The 16,715-nt window shown below is 43.3% G+C and overlaps 2 protein-coding genes across 7 annotated transcripts in view; both read left to right on the plus strand.

Moving 5' to 3' along the window:
* The window catches only part of LOC135416556 (basic proline-rich protein-like), a 50,059-nt gene extending 45,673 nt beyond the window's left edge, over positions 1 to 4,386 (plus strand). Inside the window, exon 3 of the mRNA XM_064659773.1 lies at positions 1,982 to 4,386. The gene's annotated coding sequence lies outside the window, so the exon portion shown is untranslated. The remainder of the gene's footprint in view (positions 1 to 1,981) is intronic.
* Positions 4,387 to 4,987: 601 nt separating this feature from the next.
* The window catches only part of PTPRJ (protein tyrosine phosphatase receptor type J), a 74,805-nt gene continuing 63,077 nt past the window's right edge, over positions 4,988 to 16,715 (plus strand). For 2 of the 6 annotated variants that reach the window (XM_064657508.1, XM_064657509.1), the window contains exon 1: positions 5,092 to 5,340. In XM_064657508.1, the coding sequence (XP_064513578.1) occupies positions 5,278 to 5,340 (63 nt within the window). In that variant the 5' untranslated portion in view covers positions 5,092 to 5,277. Of the gene's footprint in view, positions 5,341 to 16,715 lie in introns of all 6 variants that reach the window. The other 4 variants (XM_064657513.1, XM_064657510.1, XM_064657507.1 and 1 more) reach the window with 4 other exon arrangements.

Below are 16,715 nucleotides of genomic sequence, written 5' to 3' on the forward strand. Positions count from 1 at the left end.
ACTTTTGTGTATATGTAAAGAAACCTCAACAAACCAAAACTAAAATCAAAGAATCCCTCTACTGTAAAGACCTTTAGTCAGTCTTTCTATTTCAAGGTTATTTAAAAGTATTAGAACTGCATTTGTTCCTGCGACAATGCTGCACATTGTGTGCATGCACAATTTAGTTTATTCTCTGCTTATTCCTCTATTGCAATGTAAAAGGGGCTTGTAGTTCTACTTTGTGAGTTGTTCCCAAAAGACTCATCTCTGGGTTCAGGGTACATGGAAGCCTGATGGGCTCTTTTATGGTCAGAAGTGGTGTAAAGAAGAGCCAGAGCAATGTCAACCAGAAGGAGCACTTTGGCCCCACATACCTTCAGGGCACTGAGCAAGGCTGGACAGAACAGAAGTTCATTTGGCATTCTGTGTGTGTCACAGAGGTCCCATAATGACTGAATCTGAGGACTTCAAGGCAGCACTTCCTGGACCTCAGTCTGAAATCATAGCACAGAGTGCTTCCTCCCTTGCGAATCAGAATAGTAACTTATGCTGTTACATTTTACCTGTGTTGCTGAGGTAGCAAGCCAAAGGGTAGTCCACTTGTTTTATATATGCTGTATGCTTATACTTTGTACTGGTTTGAATGTTGCTGCTGTAAGCAGCTAAGGAATGTGCTGCTTGCTCAGTCAGTGATGAATCCATCCAACCCAGTATCCTGTCTCCAGCAGTGACATTAGGAGATTCTGTTTAGGAAGTGCAAACAAATATGACTCCTATCTGAGTACCATTCCCAGCATCCAAAAGTTATAGACTCATCTCTGCCTTCTCCCTGTTTGTGGACATGTTGTCCATGAATTTGTCTACCTTCTTTTTGGAACTGCTCATATTGTTTGCCTTTAAAACATGCCGTGACTACATATTTTACAAGCTCATGTAAGAAAGTACTTTACTCTAACTGTTAAATGGGATTTACTGAACAAGTTTTTCATTCATCTTATTTCCATGGAGCCTTCTCCTCCCTTCATTGAAAATCCTCAGCTTTTTAAGGCTCCCTTGATAAGAGGTACTGCCCTTCTCAGTACCTCTCCTCAGTGCATTATGTCCTTCTTGCAATGCTGAGAGCAGTGAGAAGCATGAGTCAGGATGTGGGTGCACCTGGGTTTTATGCATGGGCAAAACAATGCTCTCTGCATTGCTCTCAACACCCTTCCTGACGATGCTCAACAATTTGATGCTTCTGGCTGACACTGCACATTGAGGTGATGAATGAAACTGGGAATAACTAATGAGAACACACTATTGTGATCAAGGCTGGCTGGGGTATGCAGTTAAATATAGCCATATTTAACTTTTCCTTTTAAACCATATTCTATCGCCAATCTCAGTGAAAAATAAATATTATCAGCCAGGGTAACTGCTCCAAATTGGACAGCTTTGGGTCACTGTATTTTTGCAGTCTTCCCTTTTTCTCTGCCCAGAGCATAAGCAATATACCTTATGGTGCAAACTAGAGCACCCATAAGTAATATGCCTGCATGTTCTTTCTGCATTTGTGTGCAGGGGCCCAAGGTGACTTTTAAGCTTAGGTCTCTTATTCAAAAACTTGATTATAAGGATGTGGAAACACTTCTGATGCACCCTTTTGAAGAGGTTTTATGACTCAGATGCAAAAATTAACTTCCAGACGAAAGTATAGTAGAAGCTTTAGCCCAGGAGCAACACCTACCCAGTTTTATAACCCTGTCACACATATAGCTTTAATAAAAGCCTGTAGAATAAACAAAACTCAGCTATAGAAACAATAAGGCAATAGCAGTTGTAATTCAGGGAACTTCCAGCAGATTAGTAACAACCTGTGAAGAGCCTGTGGCCTGAAAGGCAACCTTGAGTCTCTAATTCCTAGGAAATTGTTTGTGTTGTGGTGGTTATTGCTGCTTAACAATTAACACCTTGAAGACTTAAAAAAATTTGGCTTTTAATTTCTCTTTTCCATTTTCAGCATGTGAAGTCTGATTCTGGCATGAATCACAGCTCTTTGAGATCCACCTCTTTCAGGAGGTCTGCACAGCTATCCATGAACTAGAGCATCCTATAGAGAGCTGAGACATTGATCCAAGGAAACAATCAGGTACATGTGTGATTCTTTTCTCCGTGGAGCTCTCAAAATCAGAAAAGCTTTTTTGGAACATTCCTCCCAGAATTTTAAACAGTCTGGAGGACACAAACATTTCATCAGAATCTGTAAAGAAAAAAAGAAAAAAAGTTCAATTGCTACCAGTTTTTTTTCCTTCAATGAAATCAAATGGAAATTGCAATTCTATTTTATGTTACAAAATATTTACACCTTTTAGTGCCCGATGTTTTTTGGCATTTTTTTCTCTTTTCTGTAGCCACTTTCAGCATATCTGAGTCTATTCAAATGTCAGTGAATCTTCACAGCTCACTCCTTCAGTGCAGACAGAGTCCCTGATAAAGCACTTCTCCCACCCAAGAAATGTCTCTGAAAAGGAGTTAGTCCTTTCCTTGAGATCTGGTAACAGTCAGTCAGGGAGGTACCTGAAACAGTAACAAGCCTTCTATGCTCTGTGTGTGTCAGTTTAACCTACTGTGCATAAATCCTACTGATGGCACCAGTTATGCTTAAAATTAAAGATACGCAGTAATTTTATACTACAGTCCTAGAAATACTCTGCTTAGATATCTCTACAAGCAAATTTAATGCAGTCCTCAACTATTTTGGATGCTCTAGAAATGTGAGTGTGTTCCAGAACTTCATAGGCCTCCTGGTTCAGGTACTTGACACACAAGCAGTCATATGACATACACTCAGCCACAAGTGTTAATGAGAAAGTAATTAATCACAGATTCCATGTAGCTTGTATGTGAAAATCCTCACCAGTTATACCGGATCCAGACAGACTCAGTGTGGTGAAAGGAGTTTAGCTTCCTGTAATAGTGATGTAGCTGCCCAGCTGCTCTCTGGAGCAAGGAATTAACATAGAAATACAATGCCCATCGCTTCTAAATTGGGTTCTGTGGCCTCTTAAGAAGAGAAGAATGAGTGAACTTGAGAGCCCAGGGATGTCTAGAGTTTGGGGATGGCAACATCAGTTTGGAGATACTTAGAAATTTGAAAAGATCAGAATCCCACTTCTTGCTCTCTCAGTGCATTTTCCAAGTTTTTTAAATTTACTGATTTTTTTTCTTTCAGGGCTGGCTGCCATTACTGCTTACATCAGTGGAGAGATTCCCACTGAATTTCAAGGGCAACTGGATTAGTTACTGGTTGTTGTACTGAAAAGGCATGCAATTAAAAAAGCTACCACATTGTTCTCACTGGGCTGGAGCCAAGGATGACCAAGTGTGCTTGCTCAAGTTCAGCTGTGCACTGTCACCCACGAAGGCAGTCGGTTGCACTTAGGATGCAACCCAGACAATGGAACCTGGCCTGGCCAGAAGCTGCAGTTTGGCAGCTTAGACCCACTGGAGCTCTGACCAGGCACAGGGAGCAGCTACAAGGGATTTCTTTTAGGAGTCAGAGCTGTAATTTCCAAATGATAGGTTTATGTCAGCACTGCAGCTGGTGAGACTTCTGTCAGCTGTGTGGTTTACCAGGAGGAATCTTCAGCTGGAAAACAATTCTCAGGTGCTTTGCACTGAATGGAAAGTGATGAAAAGGTGGTTTTATTAATTCTTTTTGTATAGTGTATACTCCCTAGCATTTAAAAAGTACTTTTCTGAAGTAATTATTTCCTACAAATCTTATTGATATGAAGGGGTGTCCTACACTGTTTAACTCGAGCTATAAGTCTCAACCTCCCAAACAGTAAGGTATCTATGTGCCTTCAGAGAACCATAGAACAGTTTGGGTTGGAAGGGACCTTTAAAGGTGATCTAGTTCAACTCCCCTGCGATAAGCAGCAACATCTTCATTGGGATGCTCAGAGCTCCGTACAACCTGACCTTTAATGTTTCCAGGGATGGTACATCTACAACTGCTCTGGGCAAGCTGTTCCAGTGATTCACCATGCTCATTGTAAAACTTTTCTTCCTTATATCTAGTCTGAATTGACTGTCTTTTAGTTTACAAAAATTACCTCTTGTCCTATCACAACAGGCTCTGCTAAAAAGTCTGTTCCCATCTTTCTTATAAACCCATTTTAAATACTGAAAGGCTGTAATATGGTCCCTCTGGAGTCTTCTTTTCCAGACTGAACAACCCCAATGTCCTCATTCTTCTGAGTCTTCTCATGAACTCCTGTTGAAATAGTTGCTTCCTTAATGCTATGCATATGTTTTGAGGGCTCAGAAAAGACAGGGAAATTACAAACATGTGAGCTCAAAACTTTTGAGAAAATGACGACTGCCAGTGTTTCCGTAATTAAAGATATGCTCTGTAAACTGTCCCTGCCTCTCCTTTTCCTTTCTCCAAGATGAATGAAATGTGAAACAGCGTATTAAGACTGGGAAGTAAGTTAAGGTTATAAAACTAATTGCATTTGATGATGTCATGTCCCTTTTGATGACAAGGATAAAACATGTCCAAAACAGTGCCTAGAGAGGGAGAGGACATTTTTGGGGGGACTGCCTGGGGGTGATGGATGGCGCAACAAACGGAGCCACTCACTGCAGCAAACCCACGATCCCCTCGGCCGGGCTCATTTGCCCCTTACCCCGCCGGGGGCCCTGTGCGGAGCGCTCCCGCCGGCGGAGGGGCGGCCGGGGCAGCCCCTGGGGCCGGGGTTAACCTCGTGTTACCGCCGACCCTCTCGCAGATCGCCCGCCCCCGGGCATCGTCCGAGGGCGAGGGCGCTCCCCGCGCCGCCGCTCCCTCCGGGGGTGCGCACCGAGGCCGGGAAACTTTCGGAGGGAACCACTTCCTCGCCCGCCCTGCTGGGGGGAAATGTCAGATGCCGGGCGGGAAAGAGGGAGGGGTGAAGGCGGGGAAGGGCCATCCGCAGACCCTCCGCCCGCTGCAAGACGGCCATTTAAGCCCTGGGCGAGGAGCCGGCGGGAGAAGGCGAGAAGCAGCGGCGGAGGGAGGTGACCGGCCCAGCTCTCCAGCAGCCGCTGTCCCGCTCGCCCCCTCACTCCGCCCCGCGCACGGCTTCCCCCGCGGCTCCCGTCCCCCCGCCTTTCCTTGGGGCGGGCAGCGCTGGAGGGAGCGGCGGCGGGCGGGGCGCGGGGGAGGGCCGGGGCGCCGGGCGGTGCGGGGCGGCAGCCCGGCCATGTCTCCGGCGGAGGCGGCGTCGGGCTGAGCGGCCGTGCGCGCAGCGGGGAGCGCTCTCCGCCACCATGAGGCGGCTGCCGCTGCCCCTGCCCTGCCTCCTGCTGCTGCTGCTGCTGCTGCCGGCCGAGGTGAGACCGCCGTGCGGGAGGCGGGGGTCTGCCGCACCTGCCCCCGCCGGGGCTGCCCCGCCGCGCTGCGGGCGGCCGGCGGGGCAGGTGTGCGGCCGGAGCTGGGGCTTTGTCCCGCAGCGGCTCCGCCGGTGCCGCCCGGGGAGGGCAGGGGAGGCTGGGGGGGCCCCGGCGCTCACCTGGGGCGGGATCCCCGCGGCCTCGGCTTCCGCCGGCTCTCCCCGCCTGTCCCCCCCGGGGGTGTGAGCCCCGCCCGGCCGCAGCGGGGATGGGGTAGGGTGAGACCCTGTGGTACAGCCGCGTGGCCCCTGTCGGGGCGTGAGGCTGCCCCGGTTGTTTACCCCGCTAAAAGCTGCCTTAGGTAGAATAGGGACGGCTCCCGTCTCCCCAGCGTTGTAGCCTGCCGTCCTCGTGTCGCTGCTGGTTAATTAGTAATAGGTTATTTGCGCATTGTCCGTGACGGTGGTGCACATCACCCGCTGGGTTACAGCCTTCAGGCTCAGTGTGGAGTTTCCACGGGAAAATCCTGCCCTGTGTGGAGTGAGCAGACCTGGCGATGCAAGGCAGCAGGAGGACTTTGCCTGCACACTTGGGTTTGAGGCCCTGCTCTGTTCCCAGGTGTGTTTCAGGATGTTCTTCCAAGAACACTTTTCAGTGATGTAAATCAGAATCGCTTGCCAGGTGACCCACTGACAGCGTGCTGGCATAGACTTTCACCCCGTGCTTCTTTCAGTTGATAGATTCCTGGTGTTCCCGCAGGAACACTTCATGACTGCTGCGAATGCTAATGTGTTGGGGTTTCTTGAACTTTTGATTCCAGATGTACCTCCTTGGCCTCTCTGCCTCAACAGTTTCTGCTACAGAAGTGTGAATGTGTATTGGGATGGACCAAGGTGCTCTGTAATTTTTGGTGACAGTTCTGCCTGAGAGCTGCAGAACAGAACTGTACCACTGCTTTAGTTTAACTATTTTTTCCCCCTATCTTACACTGGTGCTCGCTTGTAATTGGAGCCAATGACTACTGTAAACCTTTGCTTCCTTCTCCTTTTGTGTCTTTCAGTTTGAGGTACCTTGCAGTGTTTTGTCATTCCATCTCTGTTTGTTGTTGTACCAAGCCTAGGCTTAAAAATATCTTCTAAATAAGAGCTAAAACTGAATTGGGTATCAAAGTACTCCAGCATTTTGGAAAATCTCAGAGCAGGCCTGGCTTATCCTTAGGTATAGCCTTGCAGGATCTGTCTACCATGACCTCTATGGTTTGTAGTTTTTCTTCTCAAGCTGAATCTTGTGACATAATGATCTACTTCTAACATTTTCTAAGCCACGGTCTTAATTGGTGTCTAGTATGATTAATAATAATGTGAAAAAAAAATAGACCCTCTCCTCAATTGTATGTAGTTATATTTATGAACTCATCATCTTGGGACCCAGCTGCAGATCCTTGGGTAGGTCCTGTCATCCGCAATGGTATCGGAGTTCCCATCAACAGGAGGACACAGATCTGCAGATTCTGGTGTGGCTCGTAATTTTAGGTAGGAGCTCCCCAGCTCCTGGTGTCATTACTGAAAACTGAGAAGACAATGGTCTCATTTGTGACTTTAGGTGTACCTGTGAATGTGAAAGCTGATGCAAGGAAGTCTGCATTCACCAGACTAGTGCTGATCAGCACCTGGTGAAGTGATGAACATTAGGAGCACTTCCTTGATCTACAGAGAGAGGTGGGGAGAAATGCCCCTTAGGAGCTTTTTCCTTAGAGTAGTAGGATGTAAACTGAGTCCTTGCTGATGGTGTGATTCTGCAAATCATCCACGGATTTGAAATGACTAAATTTCCCTGTGTTCACTTACGGAAGGTAGGGTGGGATCACTCATGTGTGAAAAGGTCGTTTATATAGCCTGTAAGCAATAAGGATGCAGAATAAAGCCTTGCTTGGATGGAATCCTGACTTTAAGCGCTGTAGTCTTGTTGTCCATTCCAAGATGTGTTCACGTATCAGGATGTTCTCTGACAGGGCACACTTTTGCGCTTTGTGTTGGGTTCTTTGCATAGGCTAAGGCAGATATTGGAGTTGGCGGTTGTTGCTTGTGGTCTGGCATGTGCTCAGGTGCAGGGACGTGGCCTGGGACTACCTGGTGAAGTATTTAGCTGGTGTAAGAAGATGACAGCAGCTGGCAGGACTGTCAGGCATGTGGCACTAGCTGGACTTTGTGTGTTGCCAGTAAGAACTATTGCGTCTTGTCTACGGTCTCCCAGCCAGCCCCTGAGCGGAAAGGCGGCAAGTTGGATGGAAGTGGCTCTTGGCTGGATCTGGCCTCTGCATTGCCTTTCAGATGACTGTGGGGTCGGTGAGGGGACAGCAATCCTTACACAGACAGCATTGTCGTCCCAAATACACGCAAGGACTGGGAAGCAGCCCAAGCTATGGAACGACTGTGTCGTGGCAGATCTGGAGGGGTGTGACTGGCATATGATCTTTCTGTGGTGTCTTTTACTCAAGGATAAGCATCTTCTGTATTTTTGATTAATTCCAACAGAGTGGGCAAGGTTGGAGTTGTTTAAAAGCAAACCTTGCTCTGTGTGTTTTTATTGAGAGTGATTATATTGCTGATAATGACAACTAATGTCTACTACTAAAAGAGCAATAGACTTTTAAGCTCTGGTGTTTGTGTACTTATTTTGGTGCTTAGAATTATAAATGCCTTTTATGTGGACCTAATAGCTTGTTCTTACAGCTTATTCCATGCACAAAACTACTGATAATGTGTGAGTTGATTATATAGGATTATGACTTAATTACTGGTCTGAATTTCCAACTGAGGAGTTTAAATGAAGAACTGTCTTATCTCAAATGTGGGCTTGCCATGTGTGCATGTTGCATGTAAGATAACTTCTGCTGTATATTGGTCATCATTAATCATCCTTAATCATTCTTGTTGATTATTCTCCTATATAGTAGTCTAAATTTTAGTTTATAAAATTATTCTGGGTTATCTTCAGCACATGCAAGAAATACTTAATAGTAAGTACCATCTAACAAAAATATTTTGCAAATACTTTATGGTAGGTCTACATACAGCTCATTTAGAGGCTTTAAAAAGAATAAAGCTTTAGAAATGTGAGGCTCCCTTGCTGCTACTATATGTGCACTTCTGGGGTAAAACCTTTAATGGCCACTGTTAGAAGCAAGGGTATGAGCATCGCTTATCTGGAGACCTGAGCAGGCCTGAACATACACAGCATAGGCCAGAAAGAGAAGCTGTAACTGTGAACTGAGTGTGCTTGTGTCGGAGGAGCTTAGAAATACACTTTTCATCTGTCAGGACAAGTTATTTTTATATGATGACTGACAGTTGATGCTGAAGTGCAAGGGCTTTCATTTTTGTCTAAAACTGCAACACAGGTTAATTTCCTGTGCTTCTTTATGTTCCTCACAAAACCCCACAACACAAGCACCTTCTGCAGTGCTCAATAGATGCTTTGTTTCCAGCGTGGCGTGGATGTGTGTAGTGCTTCCTTAGCGGCATAGGCTGGCTGCACATTGCAGCACACTCAGATGATTTCCAATACTTTGTGTCTCCAGCCAGCAACACACAACAAAATATCTTCTTCTGCATGTTTGAGATCAGAATTCAGGCCCACAGTGGAAATGTTGCCTGTGCAAACAGACACGCTATTATTAGTACTTCCTCAATTATGTGAGCTACATGCAAGTCTTTGTTGAGAATTTTCATGGCATGTAATTTTTTTTGGTTGGAGCTTCTAAATATGAGCGAAATTGCTACTGTTTTAAAATCTTTGGTTGTTCATTGTATAGGGCATAATCCGTATAATTTTAATCTATGCATTTCCTTCTTTCTACTAGAATTACAGTGTATCGTAGAGTGAGCATTTTGACAATGTTAAAGAGTGGTTGGGGACTGGGAAGTTGATGTTTGTAGGTACAAAGCCTATCTCATGTTGTTTACTTGGGGTTTATGCTTGCCTGCTTGAAAGAAGATTGCCAATATGAGCCAAGGAGAGAGAAGCCATTAAAACAGTCAGTGGCTGCACATCTGGTTGTTAGCCTGATGTGACTGCTTTTAGTTAGACTCCAAAATTTGAATGTAAATAGTAGCTTGAACATCATGAAAGGCTGCTGGAAGTGTAGGAGGAGCTATTTGAATTTTCTCTATCAGAGAGGGCCTACTTCTATGTAGAAATGGGAGAGTGAAAGAGAACCTTGCCTTAAATGGAGCTATCAGTAGGAAATTAATTTTCAGCAGGAGATGACTGTGCAGGGGAGGACTTTAATTGGTGGGGGGGAAGACAATGAAATGTAGGTGAGCATGTGCTAGTATGAAGTGATAGAAAACAAAGAGTGTTGGGAAAGAGTGATCAGGCATGTGCAGGAAGGGAAGAACAAAACAGATGCACTGCTCTGGAAGGCTGCACCAAGGCTTTTCTCTAAGTGCTTTCCAGCTGTTCCCAAATGTATTTGCACATAAACAGGCCCCCTGGGGCTATTAATCCAAAATTCCAGGAGAAAATCCAAGATTAAGTGGGAAAAGTATTTCTGTAATCCAAAAAAGAATAGACATGTATATGGGGTCCAGCTAGAGCTAAATTGATAAATTTGTGGCCTCATTTAGTTGTCTTCTATGCCATTTGTGGGCATCCAGTGGAAAAGGCAGGGGAAGATATGGCCATGTCCTTCCACAAATGTTGGTATTTGGCACATCACTGAATGCAATTAGGGTTATTTTCCTACCATCACCAGGAAATTGGAGGAATCCCTTGATATTAGAAACCACACAGTCCAACCATCACTGTTTTCCCTCTGTGCTCTATGTGAAGATACCAAGGGCCCACATAGCAATGCAATAGGAGAAAAGGTAACTGTGCTTTTAGCTGCATCTCAGAATAGAAGAAATTGTACCAACAGCTATAAATGGAGGAAGAAATGATGCTGGTGTCTGCTGTGGTACCAGACCTGTGGGGTCTGGAACTGGCCTTGGCTTTACATGATGCTTCAAACCCAGTTGGTATGTGTGGGGAAGAGGACTAAAGCCCGTGTTTGACATGAGTACTACTGTAGGAAGGAGAAGGGATTACTGTAAGGATCACCTTCAAACTCTCCTAGCCAATGCTTAGAAGTCCTTTTCTCTCCAGTGCTGCCTAACTGCTTGCTCTCAGTCTCCTTTTCCTATTCTTCTTGTACCTCCCATTTGTTTGGTACACATGTGACTTCTCTCATTGTTTTGTACAGTTTTAACCAAACTGAACAACTAAAAGAAATACCTAGTATGTCACTAGGAAGTTCCTAATGCATGCAAAATTTTTGTTGTGTACTGCATCTGAGCTTCTATTTTAAGGTTGAGAATGTGGGAGTTTTCTTTACACGTAGGGTTGGACGTTTTGTTTATTGGGAGGTCTTAATGGTTTTTTGGTTGATTGGTTTGGCTTTGTGGTGTGCAGGAGAATGCTGACAACATAGTGTAGTACTATTTTCTGTGTACTCTGCACCATATGGGCCAGGGATTGAGTATAAGGAATAATTTGTGTGAACTTCACCCCTATTTCCCCCATTGAAGGTAAGAATTTTTTGCTTCTGAGACTGTAAAATCATCATGTAAAGACTTGAACATCAGGTCCAGAACTTATTGCAAATTACAGTCTGTCTGTAGCCTGGTAAGCAGATGCAGACTCTTAGTGTATCTGTGTTGGAAGCCGTGGGTGCTTGAGGAAGGGCAAGGGTGACATGTGGTCCTGGCTCTGAGAGAGTCTCTTCTGAGCCCAGAAGTGCTGGAGCCCTCTCTCCCATCATAGCCCAGGTGAGTGGAGGGGCGTAAGTGCCTGGGAGCTTGTCCCTTTTAGGCTGCTGTATTTTTATCTACAACACAGCTGGCTCTGTGATTAGGTGCATTCACAGATTAGTTCCTTACTTCCTTTTGGCAATATTTTGGTAGGGTTTTCTTTGTGTCTGCCGGGTTGCAAGCAGTTGGGCTAAACCTAACCTGCATGGGAGTGCCCTCCAAAGAGGGGTTATTTGTGTAAACCAGCTTTGTGGAAACCCAGCGTATCCTTGGTCATTGAGGGATCATAGCTTGGCATGGGTTTAAATGCATATTTAAAAACCTCTACTTTTACTAGTTCAGCGGGATTTTTTATTTTTTTTTAATAGAGTGTGTCAAGATGAATCATTTGTGGTTATCTTGGTAGATGAGTGGTAAGATAGGGGACCTTGCACACCTGTAGCAAGACTCCTAGCCAAGGTTATGATGTTACACATCTTGCTCTGTTTGCCGATGGTTTGTCTCTTTGTAGATGTCTCTGGAGGGTGTTTGCACACAGGAATGCTGGTGACTTTTGTTTCTGCATTCCCCATCATGGTGGAGCTTCGGCTGAGCTTTCAGTCATTATTTCCTCTTGCGTACTTGGATTCTACTAAGTTAGAGCATTTTGAATCATCTTCCTTGTTTATTTTCTTATGTACACACATGAACAGGTCACTGCTGGCAAGTCTATTTCTGCATACCTGCTTTTGAGTCCTCTTTTTTCAGATTATAATTTCTACCAGCTCTGTTTCTGGAAATAAGGGAAGAGCCGTGCAAAGAATACCCAGCTGGAGGATTGGTTTGTGAGTGCTGTATTGACTAATGAGACAGGAGGATGCTGCAAAGGATGGGGCCATTGCCATAAAATGCAGCAGCTCAGTTTTGGGGCAGGCCAGCTTACATGTGCAGCAAAGCATGGAACCATATATGATTTTACAGACTGGGAAAGCTTTCTGCTGCTTCCCTGAAGCAGTTGTTGTGCCTCCAGTGTCAGTAGTCCCTATAGGTAAATGGAAGTTGCTGCTTCTTTGCTGCCTTTCCTCCCCAGGGTTTCCTTGTCCCCGAAGTGGCTCACACAGCTGATTCCCAGACCATTCCCTTGAAATTTTGAACTTAATTTTGCCAAAGATAGCATGATGAGACGGGCAAAGGGGAAAACTGCGAGACTATTTTAGTTAGCTTCATCTGCCTGCAGCCTGTATCAGCTTAAGTACAATTGACTTGTTACTGTCTGATTTCATAGTAAGAGATCACATCTTTGTCTTCATTTGTATAAACTTGCTCTGCTTTGTGCAAGGTGGCCTGTGTGTTTTTGAAGTGGAAAGGGCAGGGAGGATGCTAGAGTGGTAAATAGTGTCCATCTGAAAATGGACCACCAGCTACATCCTGGAACAGGAAGAATAGCCCTGATAGGAAAGGGGACCAGTTTGCTGTGCTGGCAGGGATTTGGGGCAAATGACCTCTCTGAGACCAAGATGTACCTTTGGCTGACAAAGAGAAGGACTTCTACTGTTACCCTCTGGGATGCAGGTGAAAGAAATACACATTAGCAGACAGTAGCAGTGTGGAACCACCGAAAGGCATTGACTCAGCCTTGCTGCTGGTTTCATTACAGTATTAGGCATGCCATGGTCTCAGTGTACTTTTTAAACATTAAAATGTGACTTATTATGAAAAACACTGTGAAGGGAAAAATTGGGTGCCTGTGGCTGGCATCAAATTTACATATGTTCAGGGTTTTCCTGCTTTTGAGATCATGCTCTCTGATTCTGCCAGAGCTTTACATACTTATAAATACCTCAAACTGAGAACAGCAATAAATTGATAGGGTCCTTTTAGATCATCATATTCTGTTTTCTTTAGTTTTTTTTCTTCCAGTGAAAGGAGATAAGGGAATTCTGATGTCTTCTTGACACTACACATATTATAATCGTCCATTTATAACCAAGTTTGGAATCAGGTTCATGGCTCCTTGCTATGTGAGTTACTCTTGAAATTCTAGTGTTCTTTCCATCTCCTTGCAGGGTCAGCTGCTTCTTCTAATACTAGGCCTGAAGTTCAATACCAATAAAAACATCCTTGTTTTGATATGATTTTTTTGTAAAGTAGACTGCCTGGTTAATTGAGGTCTTTGGTTTCACCTTCTATGGATTTATACTTTTTTTTTTTTATGGAAAGGAGAAATATGGGAAGTGTAGCCACAGTTTCCTTTCCACAGTCTTTGTAAATGCGTATCTTCAACAAAACCCCCCACACCAAAAAAATAAAAAGCTCTTTCTTTGGGGAAGTTCATTATCTTTGGTTCAGTTTGCATAACTCTTTGAGGGGAATTTACCTCTGGGGTCTAGTTCCATGCTGATGAGCACCAGGGAGAAATAAGCTTTGAGGTCAGAATCTGGCCTTTTTAGCTGGCATACTATGGATGCCACAGACACAGGCCTGGTGTTTTAGACTCAGGGTTTCTGACAGATGTTGTATCTGACAGTTGATGAAAGGAGGCTGACATAATCTCATGTGAGATAAAGGAGCAGCATCAACATTTGCCAAATAAAAGTATTTTTTTTTTTTAATTATTATCTAATATCTCTCTGCAGTTCAAAATCCTATTTCTGAGATGAAAGAAAAAAAAATGGGAGAATTTTTGTGAAAGTTCTTTTTGTGTTTTTTTAAAGTGAATGATAGACTATCCAGTTATTCTTTCTAATTAACCTTGTACTAGTTTTAAGACTTCTAACAACCAACTAAAAAAACCCACACTTTGTTGGTACTATTAAATCAAACATGTTCACTTGAGTGATCAGTGATGAGTTAAATGTATTGCTACATCTGTGTTAGAATAATTGAAACTATCTCTAAGCCCATGCAAAGCACTGGTAGGTATTGGTATTGTGAATGTGTTAACTGAAATCCAATTTTAAGAAATAATTATGGGAAAGGACAAGGCTGTAAGATCTGGAATTAGATCTGTTGGGCCTTTGTTCTTTAATCTCCATAACAATGAAGGTAATTGTATGTATATAATAAATCTCAACAATAGTCTCCTTTGTCCCTATTAAAGGAAAGAAAACTTTCCTTTGTCTGTAACTTATCAAGGACTTGCATTTGGACATGTTAAAATTTCTGAGAGATAGTTCCAGATAAAAAAGCTAGCCAGCTAACAGAAGCAGAAAAAAAATTCTTTTATGTGTTGAATCCGTTTGGAAATGGGCCATTTTTTCCAGTTTGACAGTTACAGATGAAATATTGTTATAAAATGTTTAGCTGTTTCTTCATAAGGCAAGACTTTAATGGCCAAGTCCTCCAGCACTATGTTAGTGCATTTTTATCTTCTTGTCTTTTTCTCCAGCTGTAATGATTTTTCACAGTAGCTGAAATATAGTTGATCTAAAATATAAATGTCTTAGCATATTTTTTGTGGATTTGAGACTGTGTAATGAAAGTGTAATTGCTTCTGAGCTTTTATTGTGTGTGCCTGATTCCTCTGTAACACTCTAATTTCTGAAGTCTGCTATACACTAGTCATAAAATACCCACAGTAAAGAAGCTAATAATCAGCTCTCTATAGTCATGACATTGAAAGCCTAAAATACTTGGAAAAAAAAAAAGCTGTATCCTTAACTAGCTTTATGATAATGTGCTTTAAAATAATCACCAAACTTTTAAACTAAAAAAAAAATCCCCCAGCCAGGCATTATATGCTTTTGGTGATTAAAATATCATTAGTTTATTAAAATAACTAATTAAAATATAATTAGTTTATTGTACTCTGTATTAAGCTAACTTTCTTCTTCTTTCCTTTCTGCAATATTTTGTGAGGTTCTGATACTGCTGATGAGAGTATTATGTGCTGAGCTCTAGCCAGCAGCAAATATTTGCAGGTGGATGCAATATCTGGAACAGCCTTAGGCGATACTCATTTCCCAGTACTAAAAGACAGTTCTACGGTATGTGGTTTAACTGGTATTTATTTAACTATTGTCTTCTGACTCAGTCTTCGTAATTTTACTTGTATCTGTTCAACTATTTCCTGGTTCAGTGTGCGAAGCATAACACTGCAGAAGGAGTGAGCAGGAGGTCAGAGCTGATACTTATTTACTGCAGAGCATGTTTTCCCCTCTTCTCCACCATTAAAATAATTCTCTTCTAAATTTCTGAAAGTTTGAGCAGCCTACAAAAAAAAAAAACAGAGGGCATTCTTTTCATTGACTTGCACTGTTTTGGTTTTTGGCTTGCAGGAAGGGACTGCTGTCCATCTAGCAATGAAGTTATTAAGTCATTAAGTTAATGATTAAGTGATTTACACAGAGCAGCCCCTGCTCAGTCCTAGCAAAGCCATTGCCTGCTTGCTGTGCTGCTGCTGGACAGAAGGTCATTTTTGAAAACCTTCGCTGTGCCCCACAGGTTATGCTTGCATGCAGGATCGTGTGCAGTGCATTTATGATTTATAAGCAGTGATTCGTCCGATGCCTAAGTTTAGGCCTATTCACAACAACTGACACAGTTGCTACTTTTTATTTATTTTCCATCTCCTCTTCAAGTTAAGAAGAATAATAAGTTGTAATGCCCAGCTCTGCTAAAGACCAGTTGCTGCAGATGATGTGAGTCTCCCGCACTGCTGTTCCTGCTAGCTGGCTACCTTAGTTGCTTCTTCTCTCTCCTAAATGACTTTTTTAATTGAAAAAAGGGAAGATGAAAAAGAAAACAGATATCTCATCTGTAGACATTTATTCAGTACTTGCTACATGTGGTATTTGTCACTATTGTCTTCAGATTTCCTCAAAATTAATTCCAACTATGTTAATCTGAGTTTTGCAGTGAAAACTGGTCAGTTGAACATTTTGTCTTCTCCTGTAGAAATGTGTGGAAAAGGTGGGAGATAAGATACTGCCAAACTTCAGTTTCTCTTTTGAGCAAAGACCTCCTACTTTTTCCTTTCCCAAAGTTTTCATCTTCCAGGGAATCCATAGGACTGATGAAATCCAGATGGAGTTTTGATGATTAAGTTAATGACTGAGGAGTTTTAGGACTTACGGTAGGTTGTTGTGTCAATATTTTCTGAGAACATGGGATCTGCTCACTCCTCATATCTTCTCTTCACCCTTTCCTCCCCTTTATTGCACTAGTTGTGTTTTGTGACCTGGAGGTTGTAAATGCCATGGGACATTGCATTTGTACATGGCTACTACTAAGGAATCTTGATGGGGTTAGGATCTCTGGCAATGACTTCAAAATAAAAATCTTTCTCAGTCAACAGGTTCATGTAGGAACTCAACATAGTGCCCCACCACACCTGTCTCCACGAGGATTCACTTCTGCTCACCAACTGTATCAAAAATGAGAGCTGGAGGGGAAAAAAGCTTCCTTCATACAACTTCCTCTATTTTGTGAATACAGTGTTCCTTTTTGATCATGAATGGGTTATAAATCAGACAAAAGCTGGGTTGTGGGGTCTCATCGCTTTCTTCCCTAAGTGAATTGGCTAATTCTTGGTGGGTTTGTAGCTAGGAAAGGCATTCCTTACATCAGTCACAGATGGGGAAGGGGTTCTTGTGCTGTGAGAAA

This window comes from Pseudopipra pipra, chromosome 6 (genome assembly GCF_036250125.1).
Source record: "Pseudopipra pipra isolate bDixPip1 chromosome 6, bDixPip1.hap1, whole genome shotgun sequence".
Lineage (NCBI taxonomy): Eukaryota > Metazoa > Chordata > Aves > Passeriformes > Pipridae > Pseudopipra > Pseudopipra pipra.